This window comes from Nothoprocta perdicaria, unplaced genomic scaffold (assembly GCF_003342845.1).
Source record: "Nothoprocta perdicaria isolate Ctin4 unplaced genomic scaffold, notPer1 scaffold_71, whole genome shotgun sequence".
NCBI lineage: Eukaryota > Metazoa > Chordata > Aves > Tinamiformes > Tinamidae > Nothoprocta > Nothoprocta perdicaria.
Genome location: NW_020455988.1, coordinates 1,150,648 through 1,168,692, shown reverse-complemented (window position 1 = coordinate 1,168,692; position 18,045 = coordinate 1,150,648). Strand labels below are relative to the sequence as shown.

At 36.3% G+C, this 18,045-nt stretch overlaps 1 protein-coding gene across 1 annotated transcript in view; it reads right to left on the bottom strand.

Annotated features, from left to right (window-relative positions):
• COL25A1 (collagen type XXV alpha 1 chain) overlaps positions 1–18,045 on the bottom strand; it is a 246,054-nt gene that overhangs the window by 96,236 nt on the left and 131,773 nt on the right. Inside the window, exons 6-7 of the mRNA XM_026050874.1 lie at positions 16,859–16,885; positions 13,156–13,173 (exon numbers count right to left, since the gene is read on the bottom strand). Of these exons, the coding sequence (XP_025906659.1) occupies positions 13,156–13,173; positions 16,859–16,885 (45 nt within the window). The remainder of the gene's footprint in view (positions 1–13,155; positions 13,174–16,858; positions 16,886–18,045) is intronic.

Here is an 18,045-nt window from a genome sequence, read left to right as displayed (position 1 = left end):
AAGGAAATCAATTTACCAACAACACTCAATCATATTTTCACAAGCAAATGACATCTAATACACTGCCAACATTTATTCAACCCCTGGGGCTTATTTTGTGGTTTCAGCATTTAACAACAAACTGTTCAGTTATGAGTCAAACTTTTCTTTCATTGCAGTTTGGCTCACAGCTTTCACCTCTATCAAATTATAAGTTCCAACTCTGGAATTACCTTTACCTAGTTCCCAGCCTAGCCTTTAGTCATAGCAAAATACAAGGATCAAATAAATTGAATCATAAGATATGAAGTTACAAGAGTATTAAGAATTACAACATAACTTCAAACTTCCTACATTCATTTTAGTCTTATGTCCCCACTCTGCATGCCTTGAATTACTGAGCTAGGTGGTTTTGGCCTTTGCTAAAATCGTGCATGCTTGTCATGAGGGTCTACAGTTGCTAGTTCACTGTGTCACTTGCAACAAATTTACAAATGCTTCCAAGAATTTCCAGTGAAACTGCACAGCTTCTACATGTTAAATTCTATTCTCTCCTCTTTCACATTCTTCAATCTTCCCCAGGATACGACTGTCTTATGGTAAAACTTTGGAAAATAATAAAAAAAACCACAACAAGAAATTCCACCACCAAAATCATCTTTGCTCTCCTTATGTTCTGCAGTTTCTATTTCTTACACAGAAATTCTAATACACAGAAGAGGAAATTTGAATATTTTAGCACAATAATTTTTGCCTGCTTTAATAAACACTCTGCAAATTGATGTGATCAGACAGATATAAAATTGGTAAACACAACAATCTAGATAAATTGCTCACTTAAAATTTCAATGTTTATGTGAACGTAAATGGTGCTTGCCATAAATCCTCAGAACTGCACTCAGAACTCAGGAATTTATGCCAATACATATATTAGGTTTCTAACTTGCAGGCAGGATCTACCTGTAAGGGGTCAGGAAAGCAGAGGCATACAAGAGCTATAGTTTAGATTTATGTCTTCATTTCTCTAGCAAGGCTCTTGTTGAGATTATGACTGGCTGTTTTTTCAGCTTTATGGCATTGCTCACAAAAACTACCAGCACGCACTGGCTGCCTAAAACATCCTGCATTAGCCCCCATGTCCACCTGGGACATGATACAGTATCACATGCTCTCTTGCATAGTACTGTAGAGTTATTTGGTGTCCTCCAGTAAATCAGGTAGGTTGTTATGCACTCCTTTACTTTCACAGACGCTCCCTACCTTCTCTGATAAGAGGATAGTTGGAGCCCCATTCCATCCTATTCCAGATAATTTTTTGTCCCTGCTATATTTTCTACAACAGGAATGTGTGTGTGCTGGTGGCAGAGTTTAAGTGTAAATTTGTACTTCTATATCACTATTCACTCAGTATTTCAATGCTTATTTCACAACTGACAGAAAAAAATCTATATAACATAGTAACTATGAAATAGGCAAAAAGGTGTCTGTTATCAACAGATGAAAATAGTTAATTAAAAGTCACAGGCAATTCATAAGATCCAACAATAAGAGAAAGTTCAACAGGATCTTATACCTTCAGTAATAAATATTAATTGCAGTCAACAGAAATCCCACTGAAATACAAGAAACAGACTAAAGAATTAAACAACTGTAAAGCTGCATGTCTAGGGGAGAGGAAGACAAAGAGGAATGAAAGGTTGCTTACAAATCGTACAATAAAAAGTAGCAGAGTGCACAGAGTTATCAGACTGTTTTACCTTTTTTCTCAGAACTGCATTTATCGTAGTGTCAAACTACTAAACTGAGAAAGGAGTTACAGCTATAAACAGCTTTTATTGCCACAGACTTCACACCTTTTATTTTGCACTGAACATTAAAAGGGCTATGAAACAAAGCAGGGAAAATAACTAGGACTGGTTAGCCTCCCAATTATCCCCATTTATTAGAACAGCAGCAGCACTATGCAACTCCAGGGTAGTTTTCTGCATTCTCCCAGAAGGATTGTACCAATAAGTACCCATTTTAATGCAGAGCTATTTTGCTCAAAGGTATTATATCCCCTGAACCCTGCTCAAAGCAGCTCGAAGCAGCTGTACTGATGACTTGAAAGTGATCAAAACAGTCTTCTTTATGGAAGAAAATAATATGTTCCAAGCCAAAAGAAAAGTTCGGAAAAACACAATAATAAAAAAGACTTAAAAGGAAGACCACTAGAGTCCAGTGGAATTTAGGGCTTATAAAACTGCAGGGATCATGAAGCACGTTCTGGCTTTCTTTTCCAACACAGCAGAAATTAAATAAAGAAAAATTACCCCTCTTGCCAATCAAACATGTTAAGTTCTTTTTCCATGTTTTTGAGATTAAAAACAACAACAAAACCCACTTTATTTTTTTTTTTAAATGCTTCCTTTGGTATATTTTTATCCATCGGTGAACAAATGCACAGTAATCATATGTACTTCAGTAGTGATGCTCTGGATTTTTTTCCGTATGTCAAAGGCATTTCAACCTGTGCTTCCTTTTCCGAACAATATATGTTTTCTTTTTTCTAAACTTTACTACTCACTCACTACAAGACACATATGTTCCTTCAAATTAACAGAATGACAAAGAAAGATTTTTGCATTCTTTTAATGTTGTCTACTCATCTACTATAAAAGGCAATTGTAAAGGGAGAAGTGTGTTAGATTGCATAAATAACAAGTGGCTAGCAGGACAAATATTTCACAACCTAGATAACTTTTTTAATTGCCGGGTATGCTGAAGAATGAGATAAACATATTTTAGTGAACATATTTTCGTGAAGAACATATTCCCTTGACAATCTTACCTTTCCTCCCTTCCCCCACTCTCTCTTGCACATCCAGTAGTCCCCTAAATAACTACTCTACAGCTACACCACAACCTGAATTGCTGCCCAAACAAACCTTTTCTACAAGAACTGGATGTGAAGTAATTGTGTCTACCCCAGTTACAAGCCACTGATACAGGAGGCAAAGGCATTCTAAACCATAACTGTAATCTCGGGGGGAAGGGGTCAACCCTTACTATTATCTAATTTATTTGAGGTCAATAAGTATATAAACAGATATAAGCATTAACACATAAAAAAAATCGGTATTAATATAAGACTAACGAAGGCTAGTAGAAAAAGCAAGCCTTTAATTCCTCTTCCTCTATTCCTTAAGACAGATGTTAGCTGCTCTATGTTAATACTTCACAGAGATATTCTGAGAACTGCTCAGATTTGTGAAGTTTTATATCAACTTATACAAAGGCATCTATAAAACTGAGATGAATAAGGATATTTTTGTAATTTTTACAATTGGCATCATCATTCTTAAAAAAAACAAGCAATTTAAGAGGYGAAGTTTATTAAAAACAACCATTTTTTCATCAAGACTAATAGTTAAATCTACAAAGTTCAGACTTGTTGGGGAAATTACACACATATGTATATATAATTGGATATTCATTATTTTTGGCAAATGATCACTAACAGATACTGTGTAATATGACTGTACCATATTTCTAAAAATACATTATTCTTTTAAATGTTTCTCAGCAGTTTATAACTCTTAATGTTACTGACAGATCTTGKCAATAAAGATTATTATGAGCTTATGTGATATTGCAGGATCATCCAAAGCATTTCTCAAATGCAGTATTTTGGATTACAGCTCACAAACAGAACATGCCATGCCATGCTCATTAATGAAATTACTAGCAATATATGGGACACTGCTGAAAGGAATGGCAATATTTTCTATTTTTCTGTCTCTCAAGTTATACTCCTACAAGCTTAACCCATACTCACAAAAAAAGAGTACATCACCACAGTTGTTCATGTCAGTGGTAATTTAACACAACAAACACAAAGCATTTCTCAAAACATCTAAACTCAGGGTGCGCTTACGGCTGCTTAAAGTCTAATTTTATTGACAAAATGTCACTGCACTTTAAAATGGAAAACAAAATTTTGAAGCTTCAATCAGAAAAGACTGATTTAAAAAAAACACTTGTGTATTTCCAAATTGATAGAAATATTTTACTTTTAACATTTCAAAACAGGATTACAGCTGGTAGCCTTGCAGCTAGCTTTCAAGATCCCAATACTCCCAGAACAGAAATTCAACAGGGCTCTGACCTGACAACAGGTGATCAGGGAATGTCTGACAGAGTTTTCTAGTGCATRCAGAATAAGGTCCTTGATGTCCTTATATGACTGAGATAGCATCGTCATTGTAAGCTTTATGAATGCATGAATTTATCATTTATTTAACACTAGTGACACTATAGGAATCTGCAACAAACAACTGAAATTCAAAGCTGAAATACAGAAGGAGGATCAAGAAGAATAACTACTTACTAGCTAGTAACAGTTTAATATTGMATTAAAAACATGTGCAGCAGGATAGTAAAATATTATTCTTGAATACAGTGCAACACTGAGATAATTCCTAATGAAATACAGAAGACATACTTTTGCCATCTGTAAAACATGATGAAGAAAACAAAAAGTTCATTTGTTAAGGAGATGATTCAGAAATGTAAGAACTATTTCAGCGTTCTTAATTATACTTTGACAAGTATTTATACATGTCATATTGAAACCGCAATACTTCTGATTGCTTGCGAGGCTTCCAATTGCTTTGTTGTACTCTTATGTACTCTGTTAAACTAAGAAATGCTACACTAAATTRAGGATTACAAGTCATTTTTCCTTCTCTGTTCTTCGCTGTGAAAATCAGACTTCRTATGTCCTGATGACAGATGGAATTGCTAGATGAACAGGTGTAATGTTAATGTGTGATTCACCTTACTGTTTATGCTAATGTATGTAAGTAAATTAGACCTTCATTTTCATTTCATTAAAAAAACCAAACACAACTAATTTCAGGAATGAATGATGCTACCATACATAAAAGATGGTAATCCCTTATAAACAGATAAGACTAAGCAAAAGCAAGGCTTTTCTATTTTTTTTTCCTAGGATTCGGCTTTTCAGCATAACAGTACCATAAATGGTCATTACGTGAACTATGAGATGAGAGAATCAACACCTAAAAGTACTGGGCCAAGCAACTGAGACTGCTCCAAGAATTGCTCTCCAATCTATTAAATGGATAGTCTGGGTAGAGCTCATCAGGTTTAGAAAAAGAAGAATCATCCCTAGCAACACAGTCTATTTTAGAAAGACACCTAGAGCTGAGAGTTGTATGAAGAGCCGTCTCCACAGAATTGTGAACAACAAACGACCTTTTCTTGTTGCATATTCTTATATTTTTGTTTGTGGAAAATCCAAAACTAATTTGAATAAATAATTGTTAAATTAATCAATCTCAAATCACATATTTTTTTCTGAGTAAGGTAAATAAATAAGAAACTACCAGTTCCTAGAAATGCTGTAGAATTCTATTTTTTCAGCCTTTTAGAGAGAACTACTCAAACTGTAATGCCAAATGGTGTCTACCCAGAATAGGTAACATCRCACAAGAACAGCTGGGAGCCTGGCCTCTGCTTCAGCCATTTGACATTACATCAACCAGGCTTTTACAAGGCTTCATTTGTCTCCAACTAGGTTCTCTTAGTAGGGTACTCCAGGGAAGTCATTAATTTCTCATTAGAGGCTCCTTTGTACATCCTGGCAAAGTGGAGGGGGAAAGATAAGTAAAACAAYATGCTGGAAGCAGAGCCACAACATCCCATGATGCAGTGATTTGGCTTGTCAATGTCTAATTTATTCCTCTCAGACTTCTGAAGGCATGTGTGGTGCTTCCCTAGCCTTGACACAACTGATAGTGCAGTCACATTCGCCCCTGATCTGCCATTTCTGTGCTCTCCCTTCTCCACAAAGCATTTGCATCACTACCACCTGCTTAGCTGAACAGGCGTTTAGCATCAGGCATTCACAGCTATCCTAGGTTACAGCAGGTGAATGTAAGCCTACCAGGGCAAACTGAAGTGCTTTATGCTTTCAAAGTGCTTATAGTTGTTGTCAATTCCTTTCAGAAAAACTAACTTCTGCTTTTTGATACAGAAAGCAGAGAAAGTGACACATAAGTCAGTTAAGCCCATTCATTCCTGCTACGAAGACACATTTCTTGTATTTTTGGATTGTATGTATTTCTGTATACATCAAACTCAGCAAACAGGGAGTCCTGAGCATGATTCCCCCTCAAACATTCTCTGAGGTGGTTCAAAATGACTCAGAGCTATACAGCTATAAAAATGATGAGAGAAGAGGGTTAGACCCTTGCTTTTATATGGAACTAAAGCAAAACAAAAGGCCATTACAGTATCACCTTCTTCCTCAGGTATACAAGAGGATGTGGGTTTGATGTTTCTTGGAAAAAAAAAAAAAAAAAGAAGTATCACACTGAATTTCAATTTGTTTAGCGATTATACTGTAGCTTAGAAAGAAAAGGAAGTTGAATAATCAACGGCAAATTAATAGTAAAGCTCTGCTTGTTAAATACATAYGAGACTTGGTGCAAACTTAGTTATGAGATGGCCTCAGTTAAGACTGATTTCTGATCTTCAAATTGATAGCAAAATGTTATTAACTGCACTGGGAGCAAGTACATAACCTTGTTACTGACACAAATAAGAAACAAACTTTTACGTAATATATTAGTTTATCCTTCTGTGCCAGTCTGGTTAGAGACACTACTGTTTATATGTTAGTAAAGTCACTTTGTGAGAAATGAAAAAAAGAATTTAAGTCTTTATATGTAAAATGAGAGCCGTCTCTCTTTAAATGAAAGAAAAGCTTAATATGGTGCCTCCCAAGCTTACACTGCTTTCTCATTCAAATTTGGATTCCCTCATAAGTGAAACTTTACATAGCAAATTACAAAGAAATTAAGATGAACAAAATGTGTTGGCGCAATTTCATAAACTCTAATGAAATAATGGTGTAGTATCATCCTAAAAACATATATATACATATATATGTATGTTATAAACACAATCTTGTTCCATATCTGCCTACAAGACCARAATCTCAGTGACTGTACATATTCTTTGCTAACTATCAAATCTTCAGAGTGTGATAGCTGAATGTACAACACACAAAGAGCAGACAGGCCTTTTCATATCTAAACTATTCTGCCCTTTAGCGGGAACAGGATTTTACAAAGAAGCTTAGGGCACCAGCTGCTACAAGAAAAAAACACCCCATGAGATCATTCTTTGGGGTGACAACAGCTGATGGCCTGGGCTTCTCTCAGAAGCAGCAGCTGTAGAGCACAGAGKATCTCAAGGTGATGCACAGATGAAATCTACTAAGCTCTTCAAGACTAGCGTGCTGCCTAAGCAAGATACCCACACACAAAAAGGCCATAATAAGGTCATCTCTTCTGGACTATCTCTTTAGCCTTCTACTCTTACTGCCCCTGGTAAGTTTGCCTCTTTCCTCCTCTCTCTACACACATTAGAGAGTCTTTAGGCATATCTAAAGAGAAATYGTCAGGAACAAAGACATGCAACTTAAAACTTCTATTTATGGTGAYCCAAACAGTAGAAGCAAGTCCAAGACTAAGGGACTAACGGTCAAAAAACATTTTGACTTGAACTTCGTAAACGTGCTGTCTTCATAGCTTCAGATTTTGTCAAGGCATGAGTTCCCTGTTGTTTTGGASAAGCCAGGCCACTTCTTACCCTCACGTAAACATAGCACTAGGCAATAGTGTGTATCAGGTACTCTGACCACAGCTTAAAAGATCATCAGAATGTTTAAGTTCATCACATCACATCATGACTGTACGAACCTCCCTATAATTGAATGATATATACTTACTGAGAGGAGTAGTTTAGAAGTCGAGGTTCAGACAGCTATTCAAACTGCTAAAACTGAGGGAAACGTGACAAGACTTCAAGCAAATTTTTTAACAACTGCCTGGTCTCAGATATTCAAGTCTTCTCCAGGGTAAAGGATTCTCCCTCCATCACAGTGTTCTTTAAGAAGTAATAAACACATCTTTTATGTAAGTTGCTGTCAGTGCAAAACTGTAGTTTATGTCATGATGACCATTTCTCTCTTGTCTTTACAAAGAATAGTGATTTACCGGGGTATGGATAGAAAAAAAAAAGTTAAAATGGTTCCCACCAACTTCCTTGATGGTACAGGCCAGTAGAAGTCCAATCACATGAGAATCAGAATCTTTGCCATGAAGTTTAGAAATCACATCATCACATACCTTGAAGCCTGAAGTTTAAAATGACACATGCAAATATTTGTCACCAAAATTGCTATAGTAACCATTTCTCACGTACACAACACTAGAAAATTTCACATTAAAATAGCATTACTTTCACAGACATTTCACATACAGGAAAATTAGGAACTCATGAAAATAAGTATCTATCATATATCATCCACTTCTAATGCAGATTTGAACGGCTGCCAAGAAAAGGGACTGCTATATGTCAAAGCCCTGCATGCGGAGTATGCTGACATGAGGGAGAAACCATGGTGTGACAGAGAAAGGCTAGCGAGCGAACTCAACCACAGGAAGAAGGCAGCTGCTAGACTGAGACACAGTTGCACTGAATCCCTACTAAAAAACAATCTTGCATGTTGTTAGTGGTTTTACTGAAGCAGGATTTTCTAAAAGAGCATTGTCTTCCTTCCCGGTAATACTAAATCCAGTTTTCTAAAATTCCCCACGGCATTAACTTTAGAGTAGGAACTAACTTCTGTTCTTTGAAAAACATCAATAATTTCACTACATTCAATAGGAGATGTATGGTCAGAATTTGTTTGTACAGAACTACTGTAAGGAAAATAAACTCTTCTGATGCAGATCAATTTAAATACATATAAACATTTTAAATAAGAAAACATAGGTACACCAGGAATTTTGGCGTGACCCAGGAACAAGAATCTAAATTTCATAAAAATATTTAATATTGGAGCACCTGCTGTTTTATAAAGAAACTTAGCTCACGTGATATTTGATACTGCTTTAAGTAGAAAAACAGAATCATGAAAAGGAACTCGGTCTTTAAAGGTTATGCTAGGAATTACACAGTTTTTGATCATGTTCTCCACTGTCACACATATAGTAGAACAACAAATATCAGAATTGAAATATCAAATGAATATCAAATACCATGAATTCCAGTAATATGATCAGCAATATAAAGATTTTTTTTACTTTAAATAATATAAAATGAAATTATCTTTCATAATTTGTTTTTGAAGAAAATGCTCAGTAAATTCAAAGATAAAGAGATAGGAAGGGTTATTGATCTGTTACAAATATATTTGTATGCAGTAATGATATACATGTTGAGTAAAGATGGAGGGTACTTTGTAAATATCACTGCAAAAAAGAACAGGTGTTAATGAAACACTAAGTGCAAAAAGGATTACAATTGTGCTTTGATCTTAGCATGGACTTATATGGCCAGCAGAAGATACATGACATCAGAAGCTTTCTAAGTGTTTCTTTTGTCTGCATGGAAATTTTGTTCTTTGAAACCAGGAAGCCATTACTTCAGCCAAAACTTGCAATATTTTTCATTTTGGATTTTTCACGGGTATAATCAAGATTAGAAAGACTACTTACTATCATGGCTAGTAGAAATTTCCACCTTTGTTTTTTAACGGGAAACTGAGAAGTTTTACTTATTCTACCTGTATGTGAACAGTTTCTGTTTATTGTTAATAATTTAAAATTCTTCAAAGAACAAAAAGAGAATTTTGAGTATTTTCAGCTAAAGCTTTAAAGAAAATATTCTAAAATGCTATCCTATCTGCATCTGGGTTTCAGTTCAAAAAAGTACAGCCTACATACTGATTCATAGGATATTCAGACATTAATATAACCTAGGGAGCGATTCAGTAGACTGGTTATTTATTAGGTTTAGTAGCCTCCTATAATCAGGATCTGCAATTCTTGGTGGTGTGAATGCATACAATTAGTGTCATTTGAGAAGTTTGCAGGGTATCCAGGACAGCTGCACATGACTGACAGATACAACAATTGACCAACGGGAGACTCGAACCCTTGTACAAGTAGGAGCCAGAGGCTTGGTCCTGGATCATCTCATACAACAACAGATGCTTCTGTACGGGCAATGAAAGTCAGCCTACGAGATGAAAACCTCTCTAGGTGCACTATGTATTGAGCTGGCCCTTGCTGACTGTGAGCAGTGGTTAGACACCTCCCTCACGTATCAACATCCACACTCAAACATCCAGGCTGAGGCATTGTAGTCGAGAGCTGAACTCCTCTCTGAATGGCTCATGCCATTATGACTTCCTCCTCTGCATCTTTCCAGAAGTTATTTCTGAACTCCATCAGGCAGTCAGGACAYGTAATTAAGTACATATCCTGCTACCACAAAAAGAGCATTCTGAATTAAAAAAATGAGGAAAAGGCAGTATTAAAAATAATGGCAATCATTGCTTAGAAAGAATAACAATAAAASAACAATGGCAAAGAGATTAAGATTTGCACTAGGAGCTACTACAAAATTTATGATCTAGGAATACTCATCCTAAATCTTGAGGGTACATAGTCCTACTACCCTGTAATTATTAACTTGATAATCCAGGGCACAGAGACCATGACAGAGTTTCCTAGGGTTTTTTAGGTTTTCTTATGCTTTGTGCTCCTCTTATAACAGTGACAAGATTCCTCTGCCCTTCTGATCTTAAAACTCAGCACTAGGGACTACCATCTTGTTTGTTTTTGTTATTTATGTTGTTTTGGTGTTTGCTACAGGCCACCTGATCAGGATGAGGAAGTTCATGAGGCCTTCTACAGAAAGCTGCAAGTAGCTTCATGGTCACAGGCCCTGGTTCTCATGTGGGACTTCAACTACCCTGATATCAGCTGGAAAGACAACACAGTGAGGCAGAARCTGTCCTGGAGCTTCCTGCAAAGCACTGATGATAACTTTTTGACACAGATTGTGGGGGAGCCAATGAGGAGAGGTGGGCTGCTGGACCTCATACCAACAAACAGAGAAGGACTTCAACAAGGGCAAGTGCAAGGTCCTGCACCTGGGGAGGAATAACCTCAGTCACCAGTACAAGCTGGGGACTGATGTTCTGGAAGGCAGCTCTGCAGAGAAGGACCTGGGTTCAAGTCAACCATGAGGCAGCAAGGTGCCCTGGTGGCCAAGAAGGCCAACGGGATCCCTGGGTCTATTAAGAAGAGATCGAGGGAGGTGATCGTCCTGCTCTACTCAGCCCTGCTGAGGCTACGTCTGGAGTACTGTGTCCAGTTCTGGGCTCTCCGGTACAAGAGAGATGTGGAGCTACGGGAGAAAGTCCAGCACAGGGCTACAGGGATGATCAGGGGCCTGGGACATCTGCCCTATGAGCAAGGGCTGAGAGAGCTGGGCCTGTTCATCCGAAGAGAAAGCTGAGRGGGGATCTGATCAGTGAATCTTAAGAGAGGGAGTGAGGAGGATGGGGCCAGCCTCTTTTCAGTGGTGGCCAGTGATAGGACAAGAGGAAATGGCCATAAACCGAAGCATCGAAAGTTCCACAAAACTTGAGAAAAATTTTCTTGACAGTAAGGGTGACAGAGCACTGGAACAGGCCGCCAAGAGAGGTTGTGGAGTCTCCTTCTCTGGAGATCTTCAAAATCGTTTGGACGCAGCCAGCCTCACATACTCTACGTAATCCTGCGTGAGCTAGGATGATCTCTAAAGGTCCCTTCCAACTTTAGCAATTCTATGATTCCATAATTTTGCCTACAGCTATTACAGCTACATAAGTTTATAGCATGTAGGGAATACAAGCTCCAGAGATACAAGCTCCAGAGACACTGTTTACACAAACTAAGCAAGAGACACTGTCTCAAGGGACTGAAATGAGTGAGGTGGACTTCCAAATCCAGAGAGAGAGGACATGGGTGGCAGCACAAGTCCACATCAACTCTACAGATCACAGGCTCACATCACAACCTCAGCTCCTCTGAAGAGGCCATTCAGAGCAAGAGTGCCTCACAAAAGTTCAGTCTCTTCACTGGCACCCATGGATAATTTTGTTGGTGCAGGCCACACAGCAGCCTACTGAGAAACATGAGTACTATGGCAGGGTGGTTATTTCAAGTATCATTTAGACTACTTATCTAATACAGTTTAATGGATTCTGGTATCCTGCAGGGAGGGTGTCAAGAAACGTTACAGCAGGGATATTAAGCATTTAAACTGAGTGGGCCAAAATCCTTCAAAATACTAGAACTGGCATTGAACAAAAAATAATGCTTTGGAACAAAAAAGTCTGAAGAAACTATTTCATTTCTGCAGAGAACAAAAAATAGCTGTCAAAAAAAAAGGGTCAATTATGGGCAGTAAAGCTCTGATTTATAATTATGAATCTGAAATATAAACAGACATCCTGACAGAAAGCCTTCACAGCTGGTTTGGGTAACTCTCTTGGTTAAAACAGGCCCCCAAACCAGAGTTTACCTCCCATAATGCAGCCTTGGTTAACAACTGCTACAATTTTCCAACCAATTTTCACTAAGTTTCTATTGGTTATTAGCTGCTTTTCTTTCTCTTCCATTGCTCTTTGATATTTCTACTGCTTTGCAACTCAGATGCTTTACATACTTTTTTTTGTTATATCATGTATTTTCCTCTTTCCTAGTGCATTATTAGATTAGAAAAGAAGACAGATGCCTGGTCTTCCACATCTTTAATTACAGCTTGCACAACAAAGAGTTCTGCTGTTCTTAAAGTAGAACTAATTCAAGGAGTGCACACAATTAATCAAAATAGCTAGTAGCACAATATTTAAAATAACTGAGGGCTGCATGGATTCTAGTGACATTACTAGTACGTGATTAATAAGCAGTTGAAGTGTTATATTTGCTACACATTTGCTAAGTTATTTTATCTTGCTTTAAAGTTAGGTGGCAAAGTTTCAAGTCACAGTTAAGAGATTTGCTCTATTCAGTATTATGTCGTTAACCTCACCATCTGGTCAAACAGCTGAGGGAACTCAGACCACCTTATGGGAATCCCATGTTTCTTTCTTGGGAAATACTTGGCTTACTGAATTATGCAATGGTTACCAGTTTCTAACTTTTCATAGTGTGATCCAAAAAAACCCCAAAACATCAAAATACTTTGTAAATAATCTGGGTTGCATGGACCACGTATTTTGTCCCAACTTTTGTAGTAAAAATAAGATGAGTTGTCACTTACTTGAGGACCAGGTTGACCCTGAAAAATAAGAAAAAGATAAGGTTACAGAAAGTTATGGAAAGGATTATATTACTTAAACAGTAGGAAATAGTTATAGCAATTCCTAATAAGAGGATAACAAAATCCACTAATTCTAATGAAGCCAGATCCTGGACTCCTAACTCTATAACCAATTTGAATTAAAAACATACTAATTTCAYTGTAATCAACTCTAAAAAAAAATATGGTAACACATTGTTGAAGTTGTATTTGAGAAATTTGATATGTTTAATAGACAAAGCAAGGCAATATATAATTGAAGGAAAAGTCTGATTTAACCATTCTCAAGTCTGAAAGAATTTACAGACATTAAAGCGACTTAGAAGTAGATATTAGGTATTTTCCCTCTATTGTGGTTCACCTTCACGTTTCAAGGAGATGCTAATTCCTGACTACTAAAGGAACAAAGCCTGGGAATCAGAGGAACACACTCCTGGGGAAACTATACAGTCTTTCTCTCATTGTTGCAATGAGCACAGTTTTAAACTAGTACAGTTTTAAACTAGCATAAACCAATACGCTTAAACTAGCATAAACTAATATGCTTTTAAACCTGTAAAGCAGTGAGGCCCAAAGCCTGGCTAGTGCCAGAGGTATCTTGGGAACATACTGATCCATTTCTTCTTTTCTGTTGATAAGAAAGACTTATCCACAGCTCCCCTGGGCCCACTCAGGCCCGACATTACAATGTTCCAAGGCCTTCCAGAGCAGACTTCCTGCTACTATGGCCCCTAGCCTAGGGAAGGCACTGAAAGCCATCCGTAATTCTGCCCCTTTTGTTGTAAATTATTTGCATGAAGCAGAAATAGGTTACAAAACAGCAGCATAGGTGTGATTATGCACTACAACCTCACAATCACCTGTAAGGTAGAAATAATTATTTTAAAATATTTATGTTTTTCTTTATAAAGAAAAAATATTTATACTCTTGGCTGGCTTCACTACTGGTGTTTCATGGTACATCAGCAACATTTCAGAAAATATTTGGGAAACAGAAATAACATTACAGAGGAATTTCAATATAACCTCAGAATTATTATGGCTAACCAGTTTTTAGATTGAGAGAAGCCCCAAACATTTGTTATTAGGGCTAAAATTTTGCAATAATTGCTTAAATAAAATTGCACTATACAGTTTTTCGGGCAATAAATAAATAAATCAATCTCCTGGTTTCAGTATGAACTAACGCTTCCTGAATTGGTCAGTTCAATGAGTTTATACACAACATCGAATTAAAAACAGTGATTCAAATAACCCAGCATTTGGTCTTTACTTCAATCTACCAATCATAGCAGGTTTTAAGTCATTATATGTTAACGTCTGCTCCTAAAATCATTGGGAAATGTTTATTGATACAGTATTGGGAAATCTGTACAATAAATAAATATCTGTATGAACAGACTGAGACCTATACATGCAAACTTTTAGAAACAAACTCACAATACGTTTGTCTCACAAATCTAAAACCAATACATTTTAACCAACTCAAGACTTCTGCAAGATACATAAAAATGTAGACACTATTCTGATACAATTCTGTAGATACAAAATGCTTAAGCAAGTTGGCTTAAAGCAACAAAACATGTTAATAGAAAAAAAGAGTCTGAACAAAGAGATCTGAATGTTGACACTTCAAACTCTAACTTAGATGTACAGGTTAGTGTGTGCACAAGGTCCATGCTGTGTATAAGACAATGGAAATATATCCCAAATTATAGATCAAGAATATAATAATCTTCCCATGAAACTATCTTCTGTTCATGATCTCAATGGCACCTCCAGTCTGTCTGTCTGTTGCTGTACATGTAAATTACTCTTACCATTTCTACGATAAGGACACAAGAAAGCCAGAAAGCAAATTTTTACAGGACTACTATTTTTCATTGTGACATAGAACTCTGAGACATGGGGAATATAAGAGCTGAATTAGTTTTCATATGTATATAGATTGCTGAACATGTAGTTATCCATCAGTTAAATGTAAATACACGACAAATTGAAAAGTACCCACAGCAGATTTTTTTGATCCTGATGGCTATGAGCTCCTTAAACCCTGAAGGAACTTTCCGGTAGTAAACATAATTATTTTCTGTTTTTTGATGGCTTAGTCCTTCAGTATTTCTGTACACCCTTACATACTTCTTGCGCTACCACCTAGCAACTGCAGTTAAAGTTTCCCTTCACAGTGATGTTCTGCTAATCAGAAGAGGTACTTAGGAGAGGATGCATCAAGCAGTATATTCTGCAACTGGTCAGTTCTGCTTACAAAGGTACCAGCAGAAGGAGTCATCACAATGCTGACCTTTCTCTTTGTAAGGGATTGTTAGCATTTGTGTTGCAGTGGGCACAACTCACAGTGAGGGAGACAGTGGCAGTTCATTTCATCTTCTCCCATGGTGTGTGTTGTTTAAGAACAACACCATAAAAGAACAAGAGAAATAAATAGCTCTATGTAACGTATTCTTGCTTTCAATAAAATAAATTTTGAGAAAATCCATGTCAAATACGATCTAGTACTGTAACTGTTTTGAGGAAGCTCAGTCTCAACCCCTATGGTTTCAGGACTGCCAAAATCGATACGCTTCAATATTAAATTATACTTAATGCTTGTTACTCATATATTAAGGGTTTTACTTGGAAATAATTCTCTTAATTTTAGATTTTAAAAAAAGTCTTTAATATTTTTAACCTAAGAATCTCAGTGGTGCTTTTTTTTGTCTGAGTTTATGTTTGAAAGTAAAAGAATGAACTAAGTTACAGGCAAGAAGGCATCAGAAAACAATTTGCCATCCCCGTATGAAACTCTGAAATGAACACAGACAACTCTCTGGATGGTCTGCATTTCATATTACTTATTTTGGATAGGAAATAGGAAARAAAAGCACTTTTTTTTTTCAGTCCGTTTCATTTACTAACTTGTACTTATCAACAGACTGCTGTCCCCTCCAAGCATTTACAACCCACTCCCAACACCAGTAATCAATTAGCTGCATCCCAATTGCCGCATTTAATGCATGTATCATTGCTCACATACTTGATGATTCACTTGCTAAAAAAAAAAAAAAAAGCATCACTACTGTAGGTTTATCTCCTTAATATTTCATGGTTTCAACAGAATCTTTTCCTTTCTATTTTCCTATTCTGACTTAATACATTATTTTGCAGGAAAAAATAGGTGTTCAATTTGGCAGCCTATTGTGATTATTTTAATCAAAGATTTTACACGGTTGGTAAATAATCTCATTCTTGCAATTTAACCTGATGTTAGTTGCTGATATGCAAGTGACACTGAAAGGAGAGGATAAAGGCAGGTAAAAAAACAGGTAAAAAAAAAAAACAGGTAAATTATTACTCTGCTAAAAAAAAAAAAACAGGTAAATTATTACTCTGCTAGATAAAAAACCAAAACCGAAGAAAACTATTGATTTAAAGCAGGAAGGTTACTTAGCAGTTGTCTATAGCTCATCTCCATTTCTTTGGATGGCACATAAGACTGAAGAGGCTGTTTGGTGCTTTTTCTTAAGTCCATAGTATTGTGGTTGAAACAAGTTATGCAAAGTAAGCCAACATGTCATTAATGCACGTTCTAGCATGAGCAATTCAAAAGAGAAAGAGGGAATATTTGCAAGACCTAAATAATACTGGTTTTGAACAGATCACCTACCAGCTTTCCATCCATACCAATCGGGCCCTAGGATAATCAAAAGCCAAACAAAACGAAACAGTTAAATCAGAGGAACGCTGATGCTGAGGAAAACAGACAGATGTGTGGAAGGCTGCACATGTTTAGGAGAAGATTTACTCTATGTGAGCAATTAAATACAATAAAGATATTCTCTTGAAGGCACAAAGAAGGAACAACAGAAGCAGCAGACTTTGGTGAGTAATAAGACAAAACAATATCACAGTAAAGAGGCTGTAGCAGGTATTCAGCAAAAGGTTCAATATGCAATGAAGGAATTTTAAATTTGGCACATCGCAGCCATACTATATATATACCAAATATATGAAATAATGCATCTGGCTCATATATTTCTTTTAAATGACCAGGAAAACATAATATGGAGTCTATTTATGGAATGATCTTATTGTAAAAATGTATGCTATCAGTAGATATGCACTGTTATTATTTAGACTATTCTCCAAGACATTCAGAAGCAAAACTGTGTATTTTTTGGAAAAATATCTAATGCAGAAACAAGTATTTACTTAGCACTAAATACTTAATTAAAATCCTAAAATGTACAGAGACATCATGTGGGAGGAAAGGCGAGCAAATATTATTCACCTTTGTTTTTGTTTAAATTTCACTCTTCAGAAATATTTTAAAATGCAATACATCTCCAAGAAATATATTTTAGTCAAATTTTGAGCACTAGTTGCTTTGAACACAATAGTTGTTCTCCATTTAAATAGTTTTTTTCTATATATGGGTTGTCCTATAGGTAAATATTTAAAAATCTTACTGAGATTCAATCTCTTGCTGAGATTAAAAAAGGAGGCGAACAAGTAAGAAAAGAGAGTTTCTATCAAAAGAAAATTAGTTCTATTACTTTAAGCAGCTKTATTATAATAGATTTGTTTCAGGAAATTCTGAGTGAAAAGTGAAGTTTTAGACATGACATCACACATGCAAATACATTATGTGATGAAAAGTGTCTTCTAATGGAAGGAAAAAGAGGAAAATTTACATTGTCTTTTTCCTTTAATTTCCCTACTAATCTGTCAGTGATCCTTTTAATGTCAGGAACGCTCATGAGAAGGCTGCATTCTGAAACCAGAAGGTACACGTTATTTCTTCTTTATAAACAGTAGTTCTTATTTTCTATACATCTCAAAAGTTGTTTTAAT